Source organism: Staurois parvus, unplaced genomic scaffold (assembly GCF_062004578.1).
Source record: "Staurois parvus isolate SC_StPar_1 unplaced genomic scaffold, SC_StPar_1.0 ptg001091l, whole genome shotgun sequence".
NCBI classification, from domain to species: Eukaryota; Metazoa; Chordata; class Amphibia; order Anura; family Ranidae; genus Staurois; species Staurois parvus.
Genome location: NW_028318887.1, coordinates 51228 through 70093, shown reverse-complemented (window position 1 = coordinate 70093; position 18866 = coordinate 51228). Strand labels below are relative to the sequence as shown.

General features: G+C 43.1%; 1 protein-coding gene across 1 annotated transcript in view; it reads left to right on the top strand.

Annotated features, from left to right (window-relative positions):
- PACS1 (phosphofurin acidic cluster sorting protein 1) overlaps positions 1 to 18866 on the top strand; it is a 267815-nt gene that overhangs the window by 226391 nt on the left and 22558 nt on the right. Inside the window, exon 23 of the mRNA XM_089658767.1 lies at positions 18441 to 18560. Within this exon, the coding sequence (XP_089514893.1) occupies positions 18441 to 18560 (120 nt within the window). The remainder of the gene's footprint in view (positions 1 to 18440; positions 18561 to 18866) is intronic.

Here is an 18866-nt window from a genome sequence, read left to right as displayed (position 1 = left end):
ATTTAAAAAAACTATTTAAACACCAATGGTGTTCAGAGGGTATGGCCAAGGGTACAATAGCCCCAGGCATCCATCGGGGAGAGGGCTACCCAGGGACAGACAGACTGCTGTCAGGCAGCCTCTTAGCCATTCTGCCACAACGCACACTGGCAATTTGTTTCTTGTCAGACTTACTGACATGAACATATGAAGAATCTGAACAGAACTGGACCATCATTTCCACCATGAGTAAGGGCAAAACTTATAAACCTGGCAAAGACTCTGCCTGGAAATCAGACAGTTGGCACTGCAGGCTAGAAATGAACCTGCGGCCATGGACTTTATCAGATCTGAGATTGACTAACATCAGCACTATGTGTGTATGGGGGATGGGAGAGGTGTGTGTGTGTGGTGATATAAAGGATCAGAGAGCCTTCGTGGGGGAGGGGGTCATGTAAAGGGACATACAGCCCTACCGTGTGTTGTGGGGAAGATGTGATGTAAAGGAGCAGAGAGCACTGCTGTGGAGAGGCACTGCTGTTGATGGGGTAATGGTGGGGAGAGGGGCAGAGGACACTACTGTGGGGCTAAAGTGATGTGAGAGGTGCAGAGGACACTGTTGTGGGGGACAGTGCTGTGGGGGTGGTAATGTGATGGGGGGGGGGTGGGTTCAGAGCATTACTGTGAAGGAACTGAGGACAGTGATGTAAGAGGAGAGGGGGTTGTGATGTGAAGGACCTGGGTCATTGGACAAACATACAATTCAGACTTCTGCTGGAAGAAAATTTTACTGATCAGAACTCTACGAATTTTACTTCAGTACCCCTGGTCCAAGGACTTGTTAACATCAAATTGCTATGCGGGAAAGGCACGCTCAGTGTGCTTGTCCTGCAAGCACTGCCATTGCAGTCTGCAAGCAGGTGCCAGTGTATTGTTGATGGCACCCCAAATGCAGATTACAGAAGCAGTGTGTTTGTGGGCACCCAATTGTATGCAGTGCTTCTTTAACCACTTGCCCTCCTGAGGATTTACCCCCCTTCATAACCAGGCCATTTTTTGCGTTACGGTGCTGCGTTACATTAACTGGCAATTGCGTGGTCATGCACTGCTGCACCCAATCAAAATTGATGTCCTTCTTTTTCCCCATGAATTGAGCCTTCTTTCACCGGTATTTGATCGCCTGTGCGGTTTTTATTTTTTGCGCTATAAGAAAAGAGTGACAATTTTGAGGAAAAAAATAACTATTTTGGACTTTTTGCTATTAAACATGTCCAGCAAAAAAATAAAAAAAATGTATTCTGCTAAAAAAAAAAAAAAATCCCAATACATGTTATTTGGTTTGCATGAAAGTTATAGCGTTTACAAATGGCGATATAGATAATGGGATTTTTTTTTCTACTAGTAATGGCAGCAAGCAGCAACTTTTAGCGAGACTGCGGCAGACATTCTGACACGGGGGGAACTAACTTGGTGTCACTGACACCCCAGGGACACCAATACAGTGATCAGTGCTAAACAAAACTATCTTCCTCCCCGTCGGAGATGCTCGGTAATCACCAGGCGCCGGCAAGTAATTACTGGCTGGGACCCGGTGATTAACATCCGCGATCGCGAATGGTGGCGTGGGTAGGGCGCACGTCTCCTACCCAGAAATGCGAAATCACGTATATATACGTGATTCTGTGCACAGGTGCTACCCTGTAGCAGTATATCTGCTATAAGACTGTCTTTAAGCGGTTAAAAAGTAGTGCTGGCACTACTTTTTCTATGGTCCAGTGCATTTTGTATTCCGTTAAAATGAATGAAAGCCGCACAGCAGACTCAGATTTCTGTAGTTTACTCCCATTTTACTAAACTCAATTGAGTCCACTGTGAAGACAGTGAAGCATGGTTGCGCAAGCATCATGATATTGGGATGTTTCTCATACTACGGTGTTGGGCCTATTTATCGCATACCAGGGATCATGGATCAGTTTGAATACATCAGAATACTTGAAGAGGTCATGCTGCCTTATGCTGAAGAGGAAATGCCCTTGAAATGGGTGTTCCAACAAGACAACGACCCCAAACACACTAGTAAACGTGCAACATCTTGGTTCCAGACCAACAAGATTGACGTTATGGAGTGGTCAGCCCAATCCCCGGATCTTAATCCAATAGAAAACATGTGGGGTGACATAAAAAATGCAGTTTCTGAGACAAAACCAAGAAATAGAGAAGAACTATGGAATGTAGTCCAATCATGCTGGGCTGGAATACCTGTTCACAGGTGGCAGAAGTTGGTGGACTCCATGCAACACAGATGTGCAGCAGTTCTCAGAAACAGTGGTTATACAACTAAGTATTAAGTGATTCAAAGGAAAGCAAAATCTTCAAACCTTTTTCAGTTTATATAGTGAATGTTTGAGTTTGTAAAGAAGAATACAAACACAATTTTTTTGAACAGTCTAATATTCACTTTTCTTCAATTTTTTTAGAGGAACAACACAAATTTGATCTATTTTTCTTCATGTTTTGATTTGGAATAGAATGTGTAGTGTTCCCAATGCATTTGTGTGTATGGAAATAAAAGCTATTAGAAGGATTTTGAGCTTTATTCACTTTTTTCAACACACTGCTATTATTTTGAACACAACTGTATATCAATAGATCTATTCCTCTTGGTACCCTGTAGCTTACTGGGGCAACTACGTTTTTTGAGGCTACGGGCCTTCCTGAAAGTAACCTCCGAAGTCTTGGGCAAAATGCCCAATTTTGGCTCCAATATTAAAATGTACCAATATTTCCAGATTATTCTATTTATAGCTCAATAGCTACAAGTGATTAATCATACTATTTTTAACCTGTTCCCTGTCATTTTTATCCTTAGACCCTTCTGACGGGTATCTGTTAATTGCTTCTTCTACTAGGTCTTGTGGATACCCATTGTCTCTAAATTTGTTAAAAAGAAACAAATTTTGTTTCACATAATTTTCAGTCTTGGTACGGTTTCTCCTAAGTCTATTAAATTGTCCCATTGGAGTGTTATTACAATAGGAGGGATGGTAGCAACTTTGGTAATGTGAGTAGGAGTTGCCTCGTGTTAATTCAAGATCAAGGAACACTAACTTTATGGAATCTACTATATGGGTGAAAAGTAGACCCAAACTGTTGCAATATACCAAGAAGGGACCCACTATCTCCATACTACAATTCCAAATTACCAAGATGCCATTGATGTACCCTCCATAGTACTCAATGCAATTTGCAAATGGATTATTGTTGGTGTATGCCCTTGTGTTGAAGTTTACATCATGCACATTCCCTAGGCTCCATGGGCTGTTTTTCTGGGACTTTTACTCTTTTGTTCAACAATCAACTCTGTTGACGTACATAGTGGCAAGTGCGTGGGATTCCATTGGCTTATTTGTTGCAGTTGTTACACTTGGTTTTTATAGATAGAGGTAGTTCACACCTGATTATAGACTATTCATCTGGCAATCCAATCTTCCTGAAAATGTCTGTAATAAGTCACTGGGTGCTGGAATACACCATCTTGCAAGGAGAAAGACAGACAGACCTACGTACATACATACAGGCCTTAGTTTGGGACCCCTAGAGTACATTACTTTCAAGTTGTCAAATATTCTATGTAATTGGAGAAAAAAATAAATATTGTATAGTTCAGGAGAGTTGCCTCCCTAGGGCGGTGGTATCCTGGACCCCAAGTTTGGTTAGGATTCTGAATGAATCAGATGATTAATAATGTATGTCAACTCCGTAATGCCCATTGGAACTTTGGCAGGGTTCCTGGGGGTAAATTTCACTCCACATACCACATACTGAATAGGGCAGTTATTCTCAACCCGAATATACATTTCCTTTGATGCATGTTGCCAAGGTAAGGCAGTTGTTGCTTCCAAAATGGCAGCTCATCAAGTCACTCCCCAAGTTGCAACATCAGAGAACTGGTGGCCAGAGTTTCTCATATATATATATATATATATATATATATATATATATATCTATCGTTTACCACCGATTGAGGGTCACTCACAGCATAGTAGTAACGTTTGGACATGTGGTTTATACTGCTTCCTACATTAAGCCAGGCCCTGTATAACCCTCTCAATGCATTTATTTATTTAATTTTTGCTAATGTCCTGGGAAATTGGATTCCTTTTTCTCCATTTCTGTTGAGGAAGCCACTAGCGACGCATGGAAAGTGTCTGAAATGTAACCTTTGGATCCTAGCCTTTGGTTATGACACTTTCCAAACTTTAGTGTACTGTGCTAGTTGCAGAGTGCTTTCCAGTTTTAGAGCTGTATAATAAATGTTTGCTTTTGGATTCATTACCGGTTTAAGTGTGCCTCATTGCTATCTCTGATTCCAAGTAAGAACTTTTACAGCCTTCTGCTTAAGAGCATGCATCTCAGCAAGCCCCATATGACTCAGCCATACAAGGAATTTTTGATTTTCTAATGCAGTGTGTTCTACCCTGCAGGTAGGAGTAGATGCTGTTCCAGGCATTGTATTTGAGAGCTATGACTAAAAAGACCTTCCTATTACTCCATGTTTGTAAAACCTTCCTTAATGAGGACTGATGACAACATGTAAAGTAATAGTTCCCTCCTGCCAATATGAAGGAGCCTTGAAAGGGAATTTGATGAGTGATTTCTGCCCACTGTGGATGCTCCATTATTCCACCTTAGTGAACATGCCACTAAACAGCTTTTTGTTCTTACCTTTAAAGGATTTCACTGATTATCAGTCTATTCTATAGTCTCAGTGTAACTGTCTGAAACTTATTGGTGGTAATTCAGTTTTATGCATCCATGTCGGAGTGAATTAATGCTCTTAAAAAGCTGCTCAAGATCAAACCCACATACCATGGAACTTCTGGAACAGAGGTCTGCAGCACTGATGTACAGCTGCAAAGATAAGGTGCTGTAAAATTTTGTGCCTGGCACAGGGTTCTCTAAAAGAACATTTAATCTACTCACCCTTTAAGAGTAAACATCTCTTCAGTTCCTTCCTTGGCAATGTCAGTCCTGATACCTCTGTTGGTCAGAGTGTACAGCTACCTTGGTACTGAAAGTTTGTAGGTGGGCTAAAAGAACCCCTATTTTCATCTGCTTCTTAATAGCTTGTAAAAGTTCAGTCTGCTTCCCACTAAAGCAGCAGATCTTGAGGTCAAAAATCTTCTGTATCATTTGCTCAACATGAAGGTACACTCCTTTTTCCTTGTGGGAGGCTGGATAATAATTCCCTTGTATCCTGACTTTTTTCATGCCCAGGTTTTCTCCTGTAGCTTCACTCAGATGTTTTAAATTCAGCTGTTTGTTACTCCCTTTACTGGCATTACTGCACCCCGCTGTGTTGTTTTTTTTTTTTTTTTTTTTTTTACAGAATTACTTGTGGTCCCCGCACCCTAGGATCTCTATTTTCTGGTAGAAATCTATCGCTAAGTGTGTATCTCATTTAACCACACGTGCCTTTCCACAGTAGAGTTTTTTTCCCTTAGGTTGCAAAGCACTCATTTCAATGCTTGATCCAGTTCAAGCCCTGTCCTTCTCTGTAGGGATCTTGTTACTACTTAGTTTTTTAGGGACATGTTTCGCCTTTTTTTTCCTTTTGTCTTTGTGAAACCAGAGTCTTAAGTGTACTCCAGTACCGATCTCTCTTATTAAACTTGTGTAGACAATAATAAGGTGCTTGTGACATCCGTGGATGCTATTTAAGGTGGATTTTCCTCTGATGCTGTACCTACCTGATGCCTGGGTGTAAGTGAAACCAAGGAGCAGTCCCTGTTAGCTGAGAGGCTTCTTCTGAGAGGTCTGGAGTCCAGCCCTGGGTGTATCAAGCAACATCGGAGTGCCTCATCCCCTTCAGTTCCCAGATGACCACTGGTTACTTTTGATTATTACATGCGCAATATTATTGTGCGTCTGGTGAGTGCAAGCACACCTCTTTTCCCATACCACGGATGTCACGAGCACCTTATTATTGTCTACACAAGTTTAATAAGAGAGATTGGTACCCCCCAGATTCTGGAGTATTGATACGCCATGTGAATGTCTCAGCTTTTTTGCTGTGGACTTATATGCGTTTAAATTGTGCATTTATGCTACATAACTTGTCTTTATGTGATAATACGCTATTGTCACCTTATTTTATACCATCTTGAACAAGACATCACATTGATTTCACCTTGTAGCACACAACCTTTGCGCTTTATATATCACTTATCACTTTATTATTCATATTATTAAGTGTTCTTGCATGGCAAGACCACTTACTGTTATTTCATATATATATTGTTTTTATTATAGCCAAATTTACCACCCTAACTCCTCCCACAGTTTTTACACTACATAGACAGTAATATACCGAAATGTGGGGATTGTTCCCGATTGGTGTGCTATTACTTAGTGGAACGTTTTGCCGATTGGTTCACAAATATCGGCATTTTTGTGGTGAAATTGGTCCCATAGGAATGAATGGTGGAATGTTCAAAACTAGAGTGGGAGCTGACAAAAGCTAGAGTGTGCGCTGAAAAATCAGGACATGATTTCTAAACTGCCATCACTCCCTCATTTTCAAGCCCACCTACACAAATCTTATATCAAAACGTTCAGCTATCCCTGCTGCCACTAAAAATGTCCACGGCTAAGCCATAGTCCTGATAGTTTTCACAATATGACCATTTGTTTGCTCCGGCCACTCCAGTTGTAGACTACTGGTGGAGGCAAGAACACTTTACACAATTTCCCCAGAAATTGTAGCTTTTCTAGTGATTATTATTCATATTTTCAGCGCTGCATTTTTAGATATTTAGGCTGGTATAGTATGGCTATCACATCCCTGAACCTGTTTTTGCTGTGAACTTAGAGGGACTTCTTTTTCTTCTGCTTCCCTTGCCTACCCTTTATATAGCTGTTTTTAATTTTACCCTCTCCCTTTAACCGCTTGCCTGCCGACATACAGTAGAACTGCTGCTCCAGGGCTGTGCAAAATCACGTGTGTGTGTGTATGTGTGTATGTATGTGTGTATATACAGTTGCAAGAAAAAGTATGTGAACCCCTTGGGATTTTGTGGAGTTTTGCATGAATTGGGCATAAAATGTGCTCTGAACGTCATCTAAGTCACAACAATAGAAGAACACAGTCTGCTGAACATAATACTACACAAACATTAGATGTTGCCATGGTTTAATTGCACATAACATGTAAACATTCACAGTGCAGGGAGGAAAAAGTATGTGAACCTTTGATTTAATAACTGATTGACCCTCCTTTGGCAGGAATAACCTCAACCAAACGTTTCCTGTAGTTGCAGATCAGACCTGCACAACGATCTGGAGTAATTTTGGACCACTCCTCTTCACAAAATTGTTTCAGTGTAGAAATATTCTTGGGATGTCTGGTGTGAATCGCTCTCTTAAGGTCATGCCACAGCATTTCAATCGGGTTGAGGTCAGGACTCTGACTGGGCCACTCCAGAAGGCGTATTCTGTGCTGTGGCAGCCATTGTTTTGAAGAATTACTTGTATGCTTTGGGTCATTGTCCTGTTGCATCACCCATCCTCTGCGGAGCTTCAGTTGGCGGACAGATGGTCGTACGTTTTCCTGCAAAATGTCTTGATAAACTCTGGAATTCATTTTCCCATCAATGACAACAATCCGTCCAGGCCCTGAGGCAGCAAAGCAGCCCCAAACCATGATGCTCCCTCCGCCATGTTTTACAGTGTGGATGAGGTTTTGATGTTGGTGTGCTGTGCCTTTTTTTCTCCTCACATAGTGTTGTGTGTTCTTCCCAAACAACTCAATCTTGGTTTCATCTGTCCACAGTATATTTTGCCAGTAGTGCTGTGGAACATCCAGGTGCTCTTTTGCAAACTTCAAACGTGCTACAATATTCTTTTTGGACAGCAATGGCTTCCTCCGTGGTGTCCTCCCATGTACTCCATTCTTGTTTAATGTTTTCCTTATTGTAGATGTGTCAACAAAAATGTTAGCATGTGCCAGAGATTTCTGTAGGTCTTTAGCTGACACTCTGGGATTCTTCTTTACCTCATGCAGCATTCTGCGCTGTGCTCTTGCAGTCATTTTTACAGGACGACCATGCCTAGGGAGAGTAGCAACAGTGCTAAACTTTCTCCATTTGTAGACAGTCTGTCTTACTGTGGACACATGAACATCAAGGCTTTTGGAGATACTTTTGTAACCCTTTCCAGCTTCATGCAAGTCAACAATTCTTGATCATAGGTCTTCTGAGAGCTCTTTTCTGCGAGGCATGGTTCACATCAGAGAGTGCTTCTTGAAACCAGTAAACCCAAAACAGGTGTGTGTTTTTTAAGGGCAGGACAGCTGTCAGCAACACATCCAATATCATCACACTGATTGGAGTCAAGGTTGGCTCACTCCTGGCTCCAATTAGCTCTGGGAGAAGTCATTAAGCTAGGGCCTCACATACTTTTTCCTCCCTGCACTGTGAATGTTTACATGTTATGTGCAATTAAACCATGGGAACATCTAATGTTTGTGTAGTATTATGTTCAGCAGACTGTGTTCTTCTATTGTTGTGACTTAGATGACGTTCAGAGCACATTTTATGCCCAATTCATGCAAAACTCCACGTAATCCCAAGGGGTTCACATACTTTTTCTTGCAACTGTATATATTGGGGCTGCACAGTGGCTTAGTGGTTAGCACATCTGCCTTGCAGTAAATGGGTCATGGGTTTGATTCCTGACCATGGCGCCTCCTGCATGGAGTTTGCATGTTCTCCCTGTGCTCCCAAACTCCAAAGACCTGCTGGTAGGTTAATTGGATCCTGTCTAAATTGGCCCTAATATGTGTATGTATGAATGTGAGTTAGGGACCTTAGATTGTATGCCCCCTGAAGGTTAGGGACTATATATATGTGTAAACCACTGCGTAAATTCACAGCGCTATATAAGTACCTGAAATATATGTGTGTGTGTGTGTGTGTGTGTGTGTGTGTGTGTGTGTGTGTGTGTGTTTTGCTAGAAAACCTCCAATAAAGTAAAAAAAAAATGTTTCTTAATAAATTTAGGCCAAATGTATTCTGCTACATGTCTTTGCTAAAAAAAAAATCCAGATAAGTGTATATTGGTTTACGGGAAAGTTATAGCATCTACAAATGGCGGTATATATACTGGAATTTTTATTTTTTTTATGCTAGTAATGGCGGCGATCGACATATAGCGGGATTGCGGCAGGCATTCTGCCACTTGGTGGGAACTGACTAACTGCTACTGACATCCCCAGTGACACTAATACAGTGATCAGTGCTAATAAAAAGCACTGACACTGTACTAATGACACTGGGAAGGAAGGGGTTAACATCTGGGGCGATCAAAGGGTTAACAGTTTGCTGTGTGTGTTTTACTATGTGTGCTGTGTTGTGTTTTACTTGGGAGACCTGTGTTATTTACCCTGTTGTTTCCCTGTCAGCCCTGCTGATGACAGTCCCTTCCGGTAGTCGCCGGCTGGGATCCAGTGATTGACATTTTCAGCAGCCAATAGTGGCGCAGGAAGGTTGGAGCATGCGTGCCCTCTACCCGAGAATGCTAAATTACGTATTTTTACGTGATTTTGTGCAGCAGAGCTGCCCTGTAGCAGTATATCTGCTATGGGGCGGTTCTTAAGTAGTTAAAGCAGAACTGTAGGTTTTGGATAGAGCAAGTAGGATTATAACCCGTGTCAGATTTCTTTTCACCATCTGTGTCCCATTGCAGAGATTTCATTTAATTTCATTGTCCCATAGCCAAATAGAAAGTAAAAGAAAATCTCTGAAAATTAAGGGAATTTTTTGGGGACCCCCAGGTCATCAGAACTAGTGTCCCCTTTGGAAGATTTCCCCTTTATTACTTTTCTAGGAACAACCCAAAAAGTGGCATTTTCTTTTACTTTCAATGATAATGGTAAACTGGACAAATAGAGAGGGTGAATCTCTTTAACAGGGGCACAGACAGCATTAAATACTGATAAGCATTCTAATCCCTATCCATTCTATCCAGAACTAAAAACAAAGTTATGCCTTTAGTTATACTTTAAGTACTCTGAAAGAACAGGTTTTGGCTTGGCCTGATCAATTCTTTCACAAAAATTTGAGAAAAAGCTCTCCCTTGTTAAAAATTTTTCAAGCTATTTCCCAAATTGGGCCTTGCTGACAGCACCATATGCCTCCTTGAAACCTTAATATGGTTCTTCATGCCCTGCTGAAAGCACCTTCTGAAGCCATCATGCAAATCTCCTTGGATGATCTCTCCTGCAAAGTAGCTTTGGTGGCGATCATGTCTGTCCGACATATCTCTAAGCTGGTGGCTCTGATGGTGTTCAGAACAATTCCTCATTTTTCACAAGGACAAAGTCATCTCACAGACTCTCATTTCTTCTATAGTTGGTATCCGTCTTCCACCTCAATAAAGACCCAATTTTTCCATCTTTGTGCCCTACCCAAAGCACCTAAAGGAAATTTATCTTCACTGCCTGGATGTGATCAAAGCTACTACAAACTACTTCAAAGCTACAGCTTTTATCAAGAAAATGGACATCTTGGCCTTAGGACATTGCAAGGGATATTCTACTTCAAAATTTACTATTGCTAGATGAGTAAGGCAACTCATTTAAAGAGTTCACACTCTAAAATATGACAACTCCTGCACTATTACATGCTCATTCCATTAGATCAGTGGGCTTTTCTTTGGCATTCTAGCATCAAGCCTGTGCTGCTCAGATTTGTAAGGCTGTCGCCTGGTTTTCTGTTCATAGCTTTTCAAAGTTCTACCAGGTGGACTTTCAGGCTTCTGCAGATGCAGTCTTCAGGCTGCAAGATTTTTCCGTGGCATTCTGAAGTTTGGTCACTTGCCCTTGTTCCTGTTGGGCCTGTCTAGTTGCTGCCTACCCTTTTTTTTCATTGCTTGGGGATGTTAAGTGGTCTATAAAGCCTGTCCACTGTACGATTTAAGATAAAAGGTATTTTGACCTACCTGTAATTTTCATATCTTGGAGTACAGTATAGGACACATGCCTTCCTCCCTTCTAATCCTGGTGGGTTATTCTGCATTGTTTGCTACCAAATTGAGGACTCGGAGTGGGTTAGGGTTAGAAGGGGATGCCCGGAAGGCATGTCTTTCAAAGCTTTACCAGTGTCCAAACACCTGAAGGTATCCACTTTATAATTCAGGGTCTGTGAAGAGCAAACCTTTGTGTATTTTAAGTTACTTCAAGATATGGAATTTACAAGTCCGAATTTCTTTTTTTTTTTTTTTTTTCACCATAAAATCAATTTGAGTGAGTTCATTTAAGCCCAAATCTGGGGAAAAAAATCACACTTTTAATTGTGCATTCTGCATTACTTATTTTACTCCTTAGTATTTGACAAACCCCATCTTGGTGTACCTTGCTGAAATTCCCAGTTTACCCAATGTACAATGTTGATGGCCTGCCCTGGGGAAATTGATCATATTTTCAGGCACTGGTCCCCTTACAGCCCCCATGTGCTTTTTTTGTGCTGCACAATGTGAGAGGACCTCATTGCTGAAAGTTTTTCCACCGCCAATAGGAAGCATCCACGTCACGTAGGCGTGATTTAGACACCTGGGAGAATGACCAGCTGGATGCAAACAGAAGAGGATAAAGACTTGTTACTGGAAGATCATGTGACTGCAGCTTAGAATAAGTGAAGTCGGCATTTAAATAAGGTTTTTTCTTTCCAATCCAGCAATCCGTGAGATCCAGGATAGACAGCGATCTAAGAAGGCACTGAGGACATTGGTCATGTTTGATTAAATCTTTAAAACTCCTAGCTTTTATACCAACCTCACCACAGTACGGTATTATAAGACCTACATGCTATGCTTCCTATAAAATATTTACACAGACAATTTATTAAGATGATTATTGATTATTATTTGCTGTAGTATCATAAGTACTATCCCTGTAAACACAAGCTGGTTCCATTTAATGTTTGTTTTATGTCCTTCACTGTTGAGGTAGTCATGCATTTCTTTAGATTGTGGTTAGTATGTGTTTTTATATAATGTCTGTTATCTGTGTACTATTCTTTTATAAGCACTGCAAGTAGTCTGAAGAAACTGGACATCTTGGAGTCTTTAGTTTTTGAGGGGGTTATGTCCAAAGGAATGTGCTTTGGGAGTTAAATGTTTCAGCATTTCCAGATGACCTACTAAAAAAAGCTACTAGAGAAAGAGCTCTTCCATAAGGTTATGTATATATGAGCTTTTATATTGTTATCAAGTTGGGACAAAAGTGTTCTTTGCGTAAGGCATAATCCCTGGGTTGGGATGTAGCATTTTGTTAGTATTGCCCTGCTCCTCTGTTAGATGCGGAGGACCTGTGTGTCATGATTCTAGCTCAATGTTATCTCTCAGGCTGCTATAGCCTTGCCTAGAGTAACAGTTTGCACAGCACATTATTTTTGCAGGATGCTGCATTCCTACCTAGAAGCACTTTTAACAGCTGTTTAATGCTGGTAAATCTGCATTTGTACCTTTTGCGGTCACACAGATCTCAGAAGCAGCGGTGGTGGGGCAATACAACATTTATGTGGAATTTGAGTGCACATTGTGGACTTTCTTTTTCACATTGACTTAACACTTAATGATTTGGATGTGTGTTTTTATTTGCATTTATGTTTATGTATTTATATTCTTTAACTAGCTGTTTATGGTATTTTTATAACATGGATTTTGATAGATTTATTTATTCCGATTGAGCACTCTTTTGTCACATTTGTTAGCACAACACATTTTATTTGTTTGATATACTGTGATATATATCTTGTAGTGTGGTTGAAGCTTTTTACTATTTTCTGAGCACAAGTGCAGTTTTCTTTTCTCCTATTTTGTTATGGCAGGTAAGTTAAGGGATTGGGGGGGGGGGGTTTCTGGCCTACAGGCCTGCTTCCAAGAAGAAAAATTTATAAGGGAATATAATGAAGGGAAATATTAAAACATGTGGATCAACAATAATATGGCTTGCTGACAAACATCGCACTCAAAATATATTATCCAGTGAGTTAACCACTCTACTAACAGTAATTCAAATTACTTGTGTCCCAGACAATGCTGTCCTGGTATCAGAGGAGGTAAAATTTATACCACAACACACTTGCTATAGAATTTTATTATACTGGTCATAGCAAAGATGAACCCATCTCTTTGCTTTCATGATGTCACTAACTTTGGGGATTCACTCAGGGATTGACAGAAGCTGATGCTGTTTTCAGTGAGGGGTAATCAGTCCCTTGGCAGCACTTTCTAAATTTGGTGTAAGCCTGTAATGTTTAATAGACTGGGGAGTCAGTCAAATAATCAAAGTTACACTTACGGTAATGTCTTTTCCAGTAGTCTTTCAGGACAGCACCTTGAGAGACCTCGGCTCCTCCCCACCTGAGGAAACCTCTCCACCCCAAATAAAACTGTCACTCCCCTCAGACCTCAGTTCTTGGCATAGTACCTCCGGTCACCTGGGGAGACATAACATGAGACACAAAAACACAAAACATCTCTCATAAATATTATACAACAGCGGGTGGGTAACCGGTGCTGTCCTGAAGGACTTCTGGAAAAGACGTTACCGTAAGTGTAACTTTGATTTTCGTCTTTCAGGACAGCACCTTGAGAGGATAAGCGAGTACTCACCCCTAGGGCGGGCCCACTGCTTGCAGAACCTTATGTCCGAAGGCCTGCTCCTGCACTGAGACCAGGTCGAGTCTGTAATTCCTAACAAAGGTCCCATAACTGGACCAAGTTGCAGCCCTACAGATCTGTCCGGGGGAGGCCTCTGCCTATTCCGCTTGTGTGGCTGCCATGGCATGCGTAGAATGCGCCCTGATGCCCTCTGGGATCTTTAGACCCTCGGCCCGATATGCCTGCTCTATTGCCAACCTGAACCACTTAGCCAACATGCGTCTGGAAGCCTTTTGACCTTTCCTAGCCCCCGAAAAAGAAATAAAAAAATCAGATTTACGAAACGCCCTCGTCCTATCCAGATAAAAGAGCACACACCACCTCACATCCAACGTGTGAAATTTTACTTCCCTTTCACCTGAAAGATTAGCGCAAAATGAAGGTAAAACAAAGTCCTGACCTCTGTGAAAATCTGAGGCCACTTTAGGTACAAAGGCTGGATCCATCCTGAATTTAACCTTGTCTGAAAAAACTTTAAAAAAAGTTGCTCTGATTGACAGAGCTTCTAGCTCACTCACCCTTCTTGCCGTAATGATTGCTACCAAAAAAACTATCTTGAACGTGACGGCCCTCAGGGAGCTGGAAACGAAAGGTTCGAACGGAGACTCCATTAATACCTTAAGTACCCTTGACAAATCCCGTTTTGGAAATGGTCTATTTCCTGCCAGCCTCTGTCTTGACAAGGCCCTAAAAAAAATAAATCTAATGACCAATGCTTCTTTTGCTAATGAGGGCTCAAAAAACACACTTAGAGCTGATATCTGGCTCTTAAGCATACTGACCGCTAGCCCTTTACCGGCCCTCGCCTGCAAAAATTCTAGAACTGATACCAGGCTATAGGTATCCATCGAGGCCCTGGAGCACCACTCTTTAAAACACCTCCGGACCTTCAAATAGATCGCTTGGGTTTCTTTTTTCCTGCTAACTAGGAGCGTGGCCACTACCCTGGCTGAGAGTCCTTTCACTAGCAGGAGTTGTTCCTCAGAAACCACACCGCCAAATTCCATCTCTCCACCCTGGGACATAAGACCGTGCCCTGCGATAGCATATTTTTCCATAGAGGTAATACCCCAGGTGGCCGAATTGCTAAGGTCATCAACGTTGAGAACCACGCTCGTTGGGGACAATATGGAGCTATTCAGATCAGAGAGATTTTCTCCGTTCTGAATTTTTTCAACACCGCCGACAGCAAGGCGATGGGGGGAAAAGCATAACATAGGGGAGAATCCCACTTCTGCGCCAGCGCATCCACCGCCCAAGCTCCGTCTCACCGATTTAGTGAGAACACCGGGATCTTGCTGTTCTGACCCGACGCAAATAGTTCTATGACTAGGGACTCCCATTCCTTTACAATGGTCTGATAAACCTTTCTCATTGAGAACCCTCTCTGACTCTCTCAACTGCCGCCTGCTTAGAAAATCGGCTACCTGATTTAGCTCCCCTTTCAGGTGGACGGCAGATAAGGAGGCTAGATTTGCCTCTGACCATGACCGCAGTCAGGACCCATAGGGACCTGCTTCTTGTTCCTCCCTGTTTGTTCACATAGGCCACCACCGTCAAATTGTCTGAAAGGATGCAAACATGACGGCCCCGAATCAAGCCCTGGAAGGAAAGAAGAGCCTTCTAATTTGCCCTGAGTTCCTTCCAGTTTGAAGATTCCCGAGACCAAGCGCCCTGTACCACGGATTCCACCAGGTGTGCTCCCCAACCCTGGGCGCTCGCGTCCATTGTGATCTCCCTGACCACCGGTAAATTCCCTGGGTTAAGTTGGCTGCCTTCCTCCACCACCAAAGGGATCTTTTTACCTTTGGAGGGAACCTGCACCCAGGAATCTAACGACAACTGCTGCCGGTCCCAGACATTCAAAATGAACAGCTGCAGGGGACGCAGATGCAATCCCGCCCATTGTACCGCCGGAATGGATGAGGTTAATAGCCCTAAAATCAACATTGCCAGCCTCAACGACACCCCCTGGCTCTCTAGTAACCGCCTGATTCCTCTGTCTAACTTGACGAGCTTCTCTGGGGTTAGAAAGGTATTTTGACAGGCGGAATCCAGTATATAGCCTAGATAAGTCATTCTCTGGGCTGGAATTAGACTGGACTTGGCCAGGTTCAACAGCCATTCCAAACTCTCCAAATGATTCCTCACCACAGCTATGTCCCGCGCAAGCTGCTCCTCCGAGCTTGCAAACAAGAAGATCGTCTAGGTAGGCTACCACTGAAATTCCCTTCACCCGAAGGGGAACCAGCACCTCGGACATAACTTTTGTGAAGATCCTTGGAGAGGAAGAGAGCCCAAAGGGCAAGGCCCGAAACTGCAGGTGACACGTCCCCCCTGGAAAAGATGCTAGGATCCTATCTTTAGGGGAATCGGCTACGATGTGCGCCAGCAACTGCGTGAGCCAGTACTCCATGTTTCTGGCCACTACCTGATGGCTGGCTTCAAATTAGATAATGTTGAGTCCCAGGATTTTTTAAGGAGGGAATCTTCCCTCCTATCCATAAGATCTGGCAGAACCCCCATGTCCTCAAAAGCTAAGTCCATCCTTCTAGCTATTTGGGAGAACGCCGCGTCCAGCCTGGGATTTTTATTCCACAAAGCGGACGGATCCTCATCAAATGGAAATCTGTGTTTTGAGGGATTTCGAAAAAAAAGGCTTCCTCTCAGGATCCTGCCACTCCTTTATCGTATCCACTAATACCTTGTGAACGGGAAGAACTCTCCGCTTTTGTTCTTCCATGCCCTGATACATCTGGTCGTGCAGTGAAAGGGGTTTTTTATCCTCCTTAATATCGAGCATGGCATAAATAGCCCCCAACAAATCGTCTACCTCCTCCAGGGACAATTTGTATCTAGAGGGGCCTCTGGGATCATCTGAGGGGCTCTCCCCTTCTGAATCCTCTTCGGACTGGGAGCCCAGGGATGGCTCACCCTCCGAAGCCTCCTGGCCCTCCGTTCCTCGACTAGTTGAAGGAAGCCCCTGCTGGGGGGGACGGGGCGCGGCCTGGGGTAATGCCAAATTCTCAGCAAGCGTTTTGAAGGAGTCAAAGGTATTAGTCCGTTCTCTAACTGATTTAACCAAGTCTCCCTGTGACAGACTCTCCTCCCTAACTAACCCCTCTATACAGGGCCAACATAGCACCTTTTTCCAAGACTCTTTCAGGGTCAGGCACCTGGTGCTTGAGTTTTTCACAGGCTTTACCCTGCAAAATTGAGAATAGCAGAATCAGGGAACCTATTACCCCTTATCCACCTCTGACCACAAAGAGGGCCAGGAACACCCCCTGGAGCTAGGGGTCCATAGGTAGGGAGGATAGACTCCACTGAGTCACCTACCTGTACCTGGCTGGTGCTGGCCTAGCCTGGTCCCGGTGCCTCTGCTCCAGACATGCTTCAGGAGGGTGGTCGCCTTGCTGCTGTATCGCCTGTCTCCACAGGCCACCGAACCACCATTCTTGCTGCTGTCCCCGTGTCTTCAGGGCCGCGGCTGGAAGCCATGACCCCGGGAGAAGCCCTGCCCCTTCCGCCGGAAATGACGTCCCACGCCATCTGGCCCGGCGTGCTCCAATGCCGGCACGTATGGGAAGAGCGGGACCCCTCCCCCAGTCTCCCTAGACTAAGACGCCCCGGCTCCGGAGGGGCCAGGGGGCAGCCCGACAGGTTAGTGCCGCATCTTCCTCTGTCCCAACAGAGGCAGCAGCCTTGACCTTGCAGCATTACTGGGGGATAGCAGCCGGCTCTCCGGCCTTCATCCCATCGCTGCCCTGTCTCCATCAAAAACTACCAGGTCTCCACCTGGAGAGGCCTCCGAAGATGTCTCCCCACTGGAGGAAACACAAAAACTGAGGTCGGAGGGGAGTGACAGAGTTTTATTTGGGGTGGAGGTGTTTCCTCAGGTGGGGAGGAGCCGAGGTCTCTCAAGGTGCTGTCCTGAAAGGGGAAAAAAATCAGTAGGGGTCCTCTACTAGGTGATCACCTGTGATGTCGCCTTTAAAGGGTAAGCTTATCCTTGGCAACATTTTACAAGAAGCCCCCAAGTAATTCTAGATCCACTGAATAGTACTATACCAGCGCTCCTCATTTATAAATGCTGCTCCTGCTTTCCATTAGATATCCAGCAGTGAGGGGGGCCTCTAAAAGAAACTGCTGGCCCCTTAAGCCCCCCTCTGCGCTTTTGTTTGCAGGATGCACATTTGTAACATCCAGCCTGTCGCACAAATGACAGGATGGAGAGGGATCAAGAAGCTTGCAACTTTTGTGCATAGGCACCCCCACGGCTGGGTAGGTCCTGAAAAGCAGGAACAGCATTAGAAAATAAGCACTGGTATGGTACTATTTCAGGAAATCTAAAATAGCATAAGGGACTATATGTAATATGTTGCTAAACCTACACTTGCACATTAAGCTGGAATATAGGCTTCAGTATGATTTGGGGGCATTGTTGAGATCATTATTCAGGAATAGTGGGGGGGAATCATGATGGCTTGGTTGGGACCTGGTTAATTTTTTTTTTTTTTTTTTTACTTTTTGACTACTAACTTAGGAAATGAGTGAATATTTGTGGGTAGATGGCTGGTGATATGAAGCTGATTATTTACGTAGTACTAAAGCTAGATTTTTATTGTACAGCATAATAGTCAGTCTATTTTGTTAAAAAATTACAACCTGTGTTGTGAATTAAGTGGAGCACATGTGCATTGTCAAGTTTTACTGTATTCACTTTTTCTCTATTTTAGTGCCAACTATTTTCCTTAGCAAGAAGCCAAAAGAAAAAGAAACTGATGCCAAAACTCAAACAATTGAAGGAATCACAAGACTAATCTGCTCAGCCCGACAGCAGCAAATCATGTTAAGAGGTACAACAGAGAAATATGTGTATGCTTGTGACAAAATAGAATTAGTTAGACAAATGAATCATTAGATGAAACACAATTGCATAAAGAATGCATCGGTCATTCAGGCACGATTTTCAGAAGGAGCCCTTTCCATGAACCATTACACAAGGCACAGAGTGAATCCAAACACTCCCTTCAATATTGGTCTTGCTGTATGTAGTGACAATTGCTGATGCGTAAATGCTAAAAGTTAAAAAAAACCAAGAAAAAAAAAAACCATACATTTCTTTCTTGTCCATTGAGGGACGCCATTACATAGTTTACGTA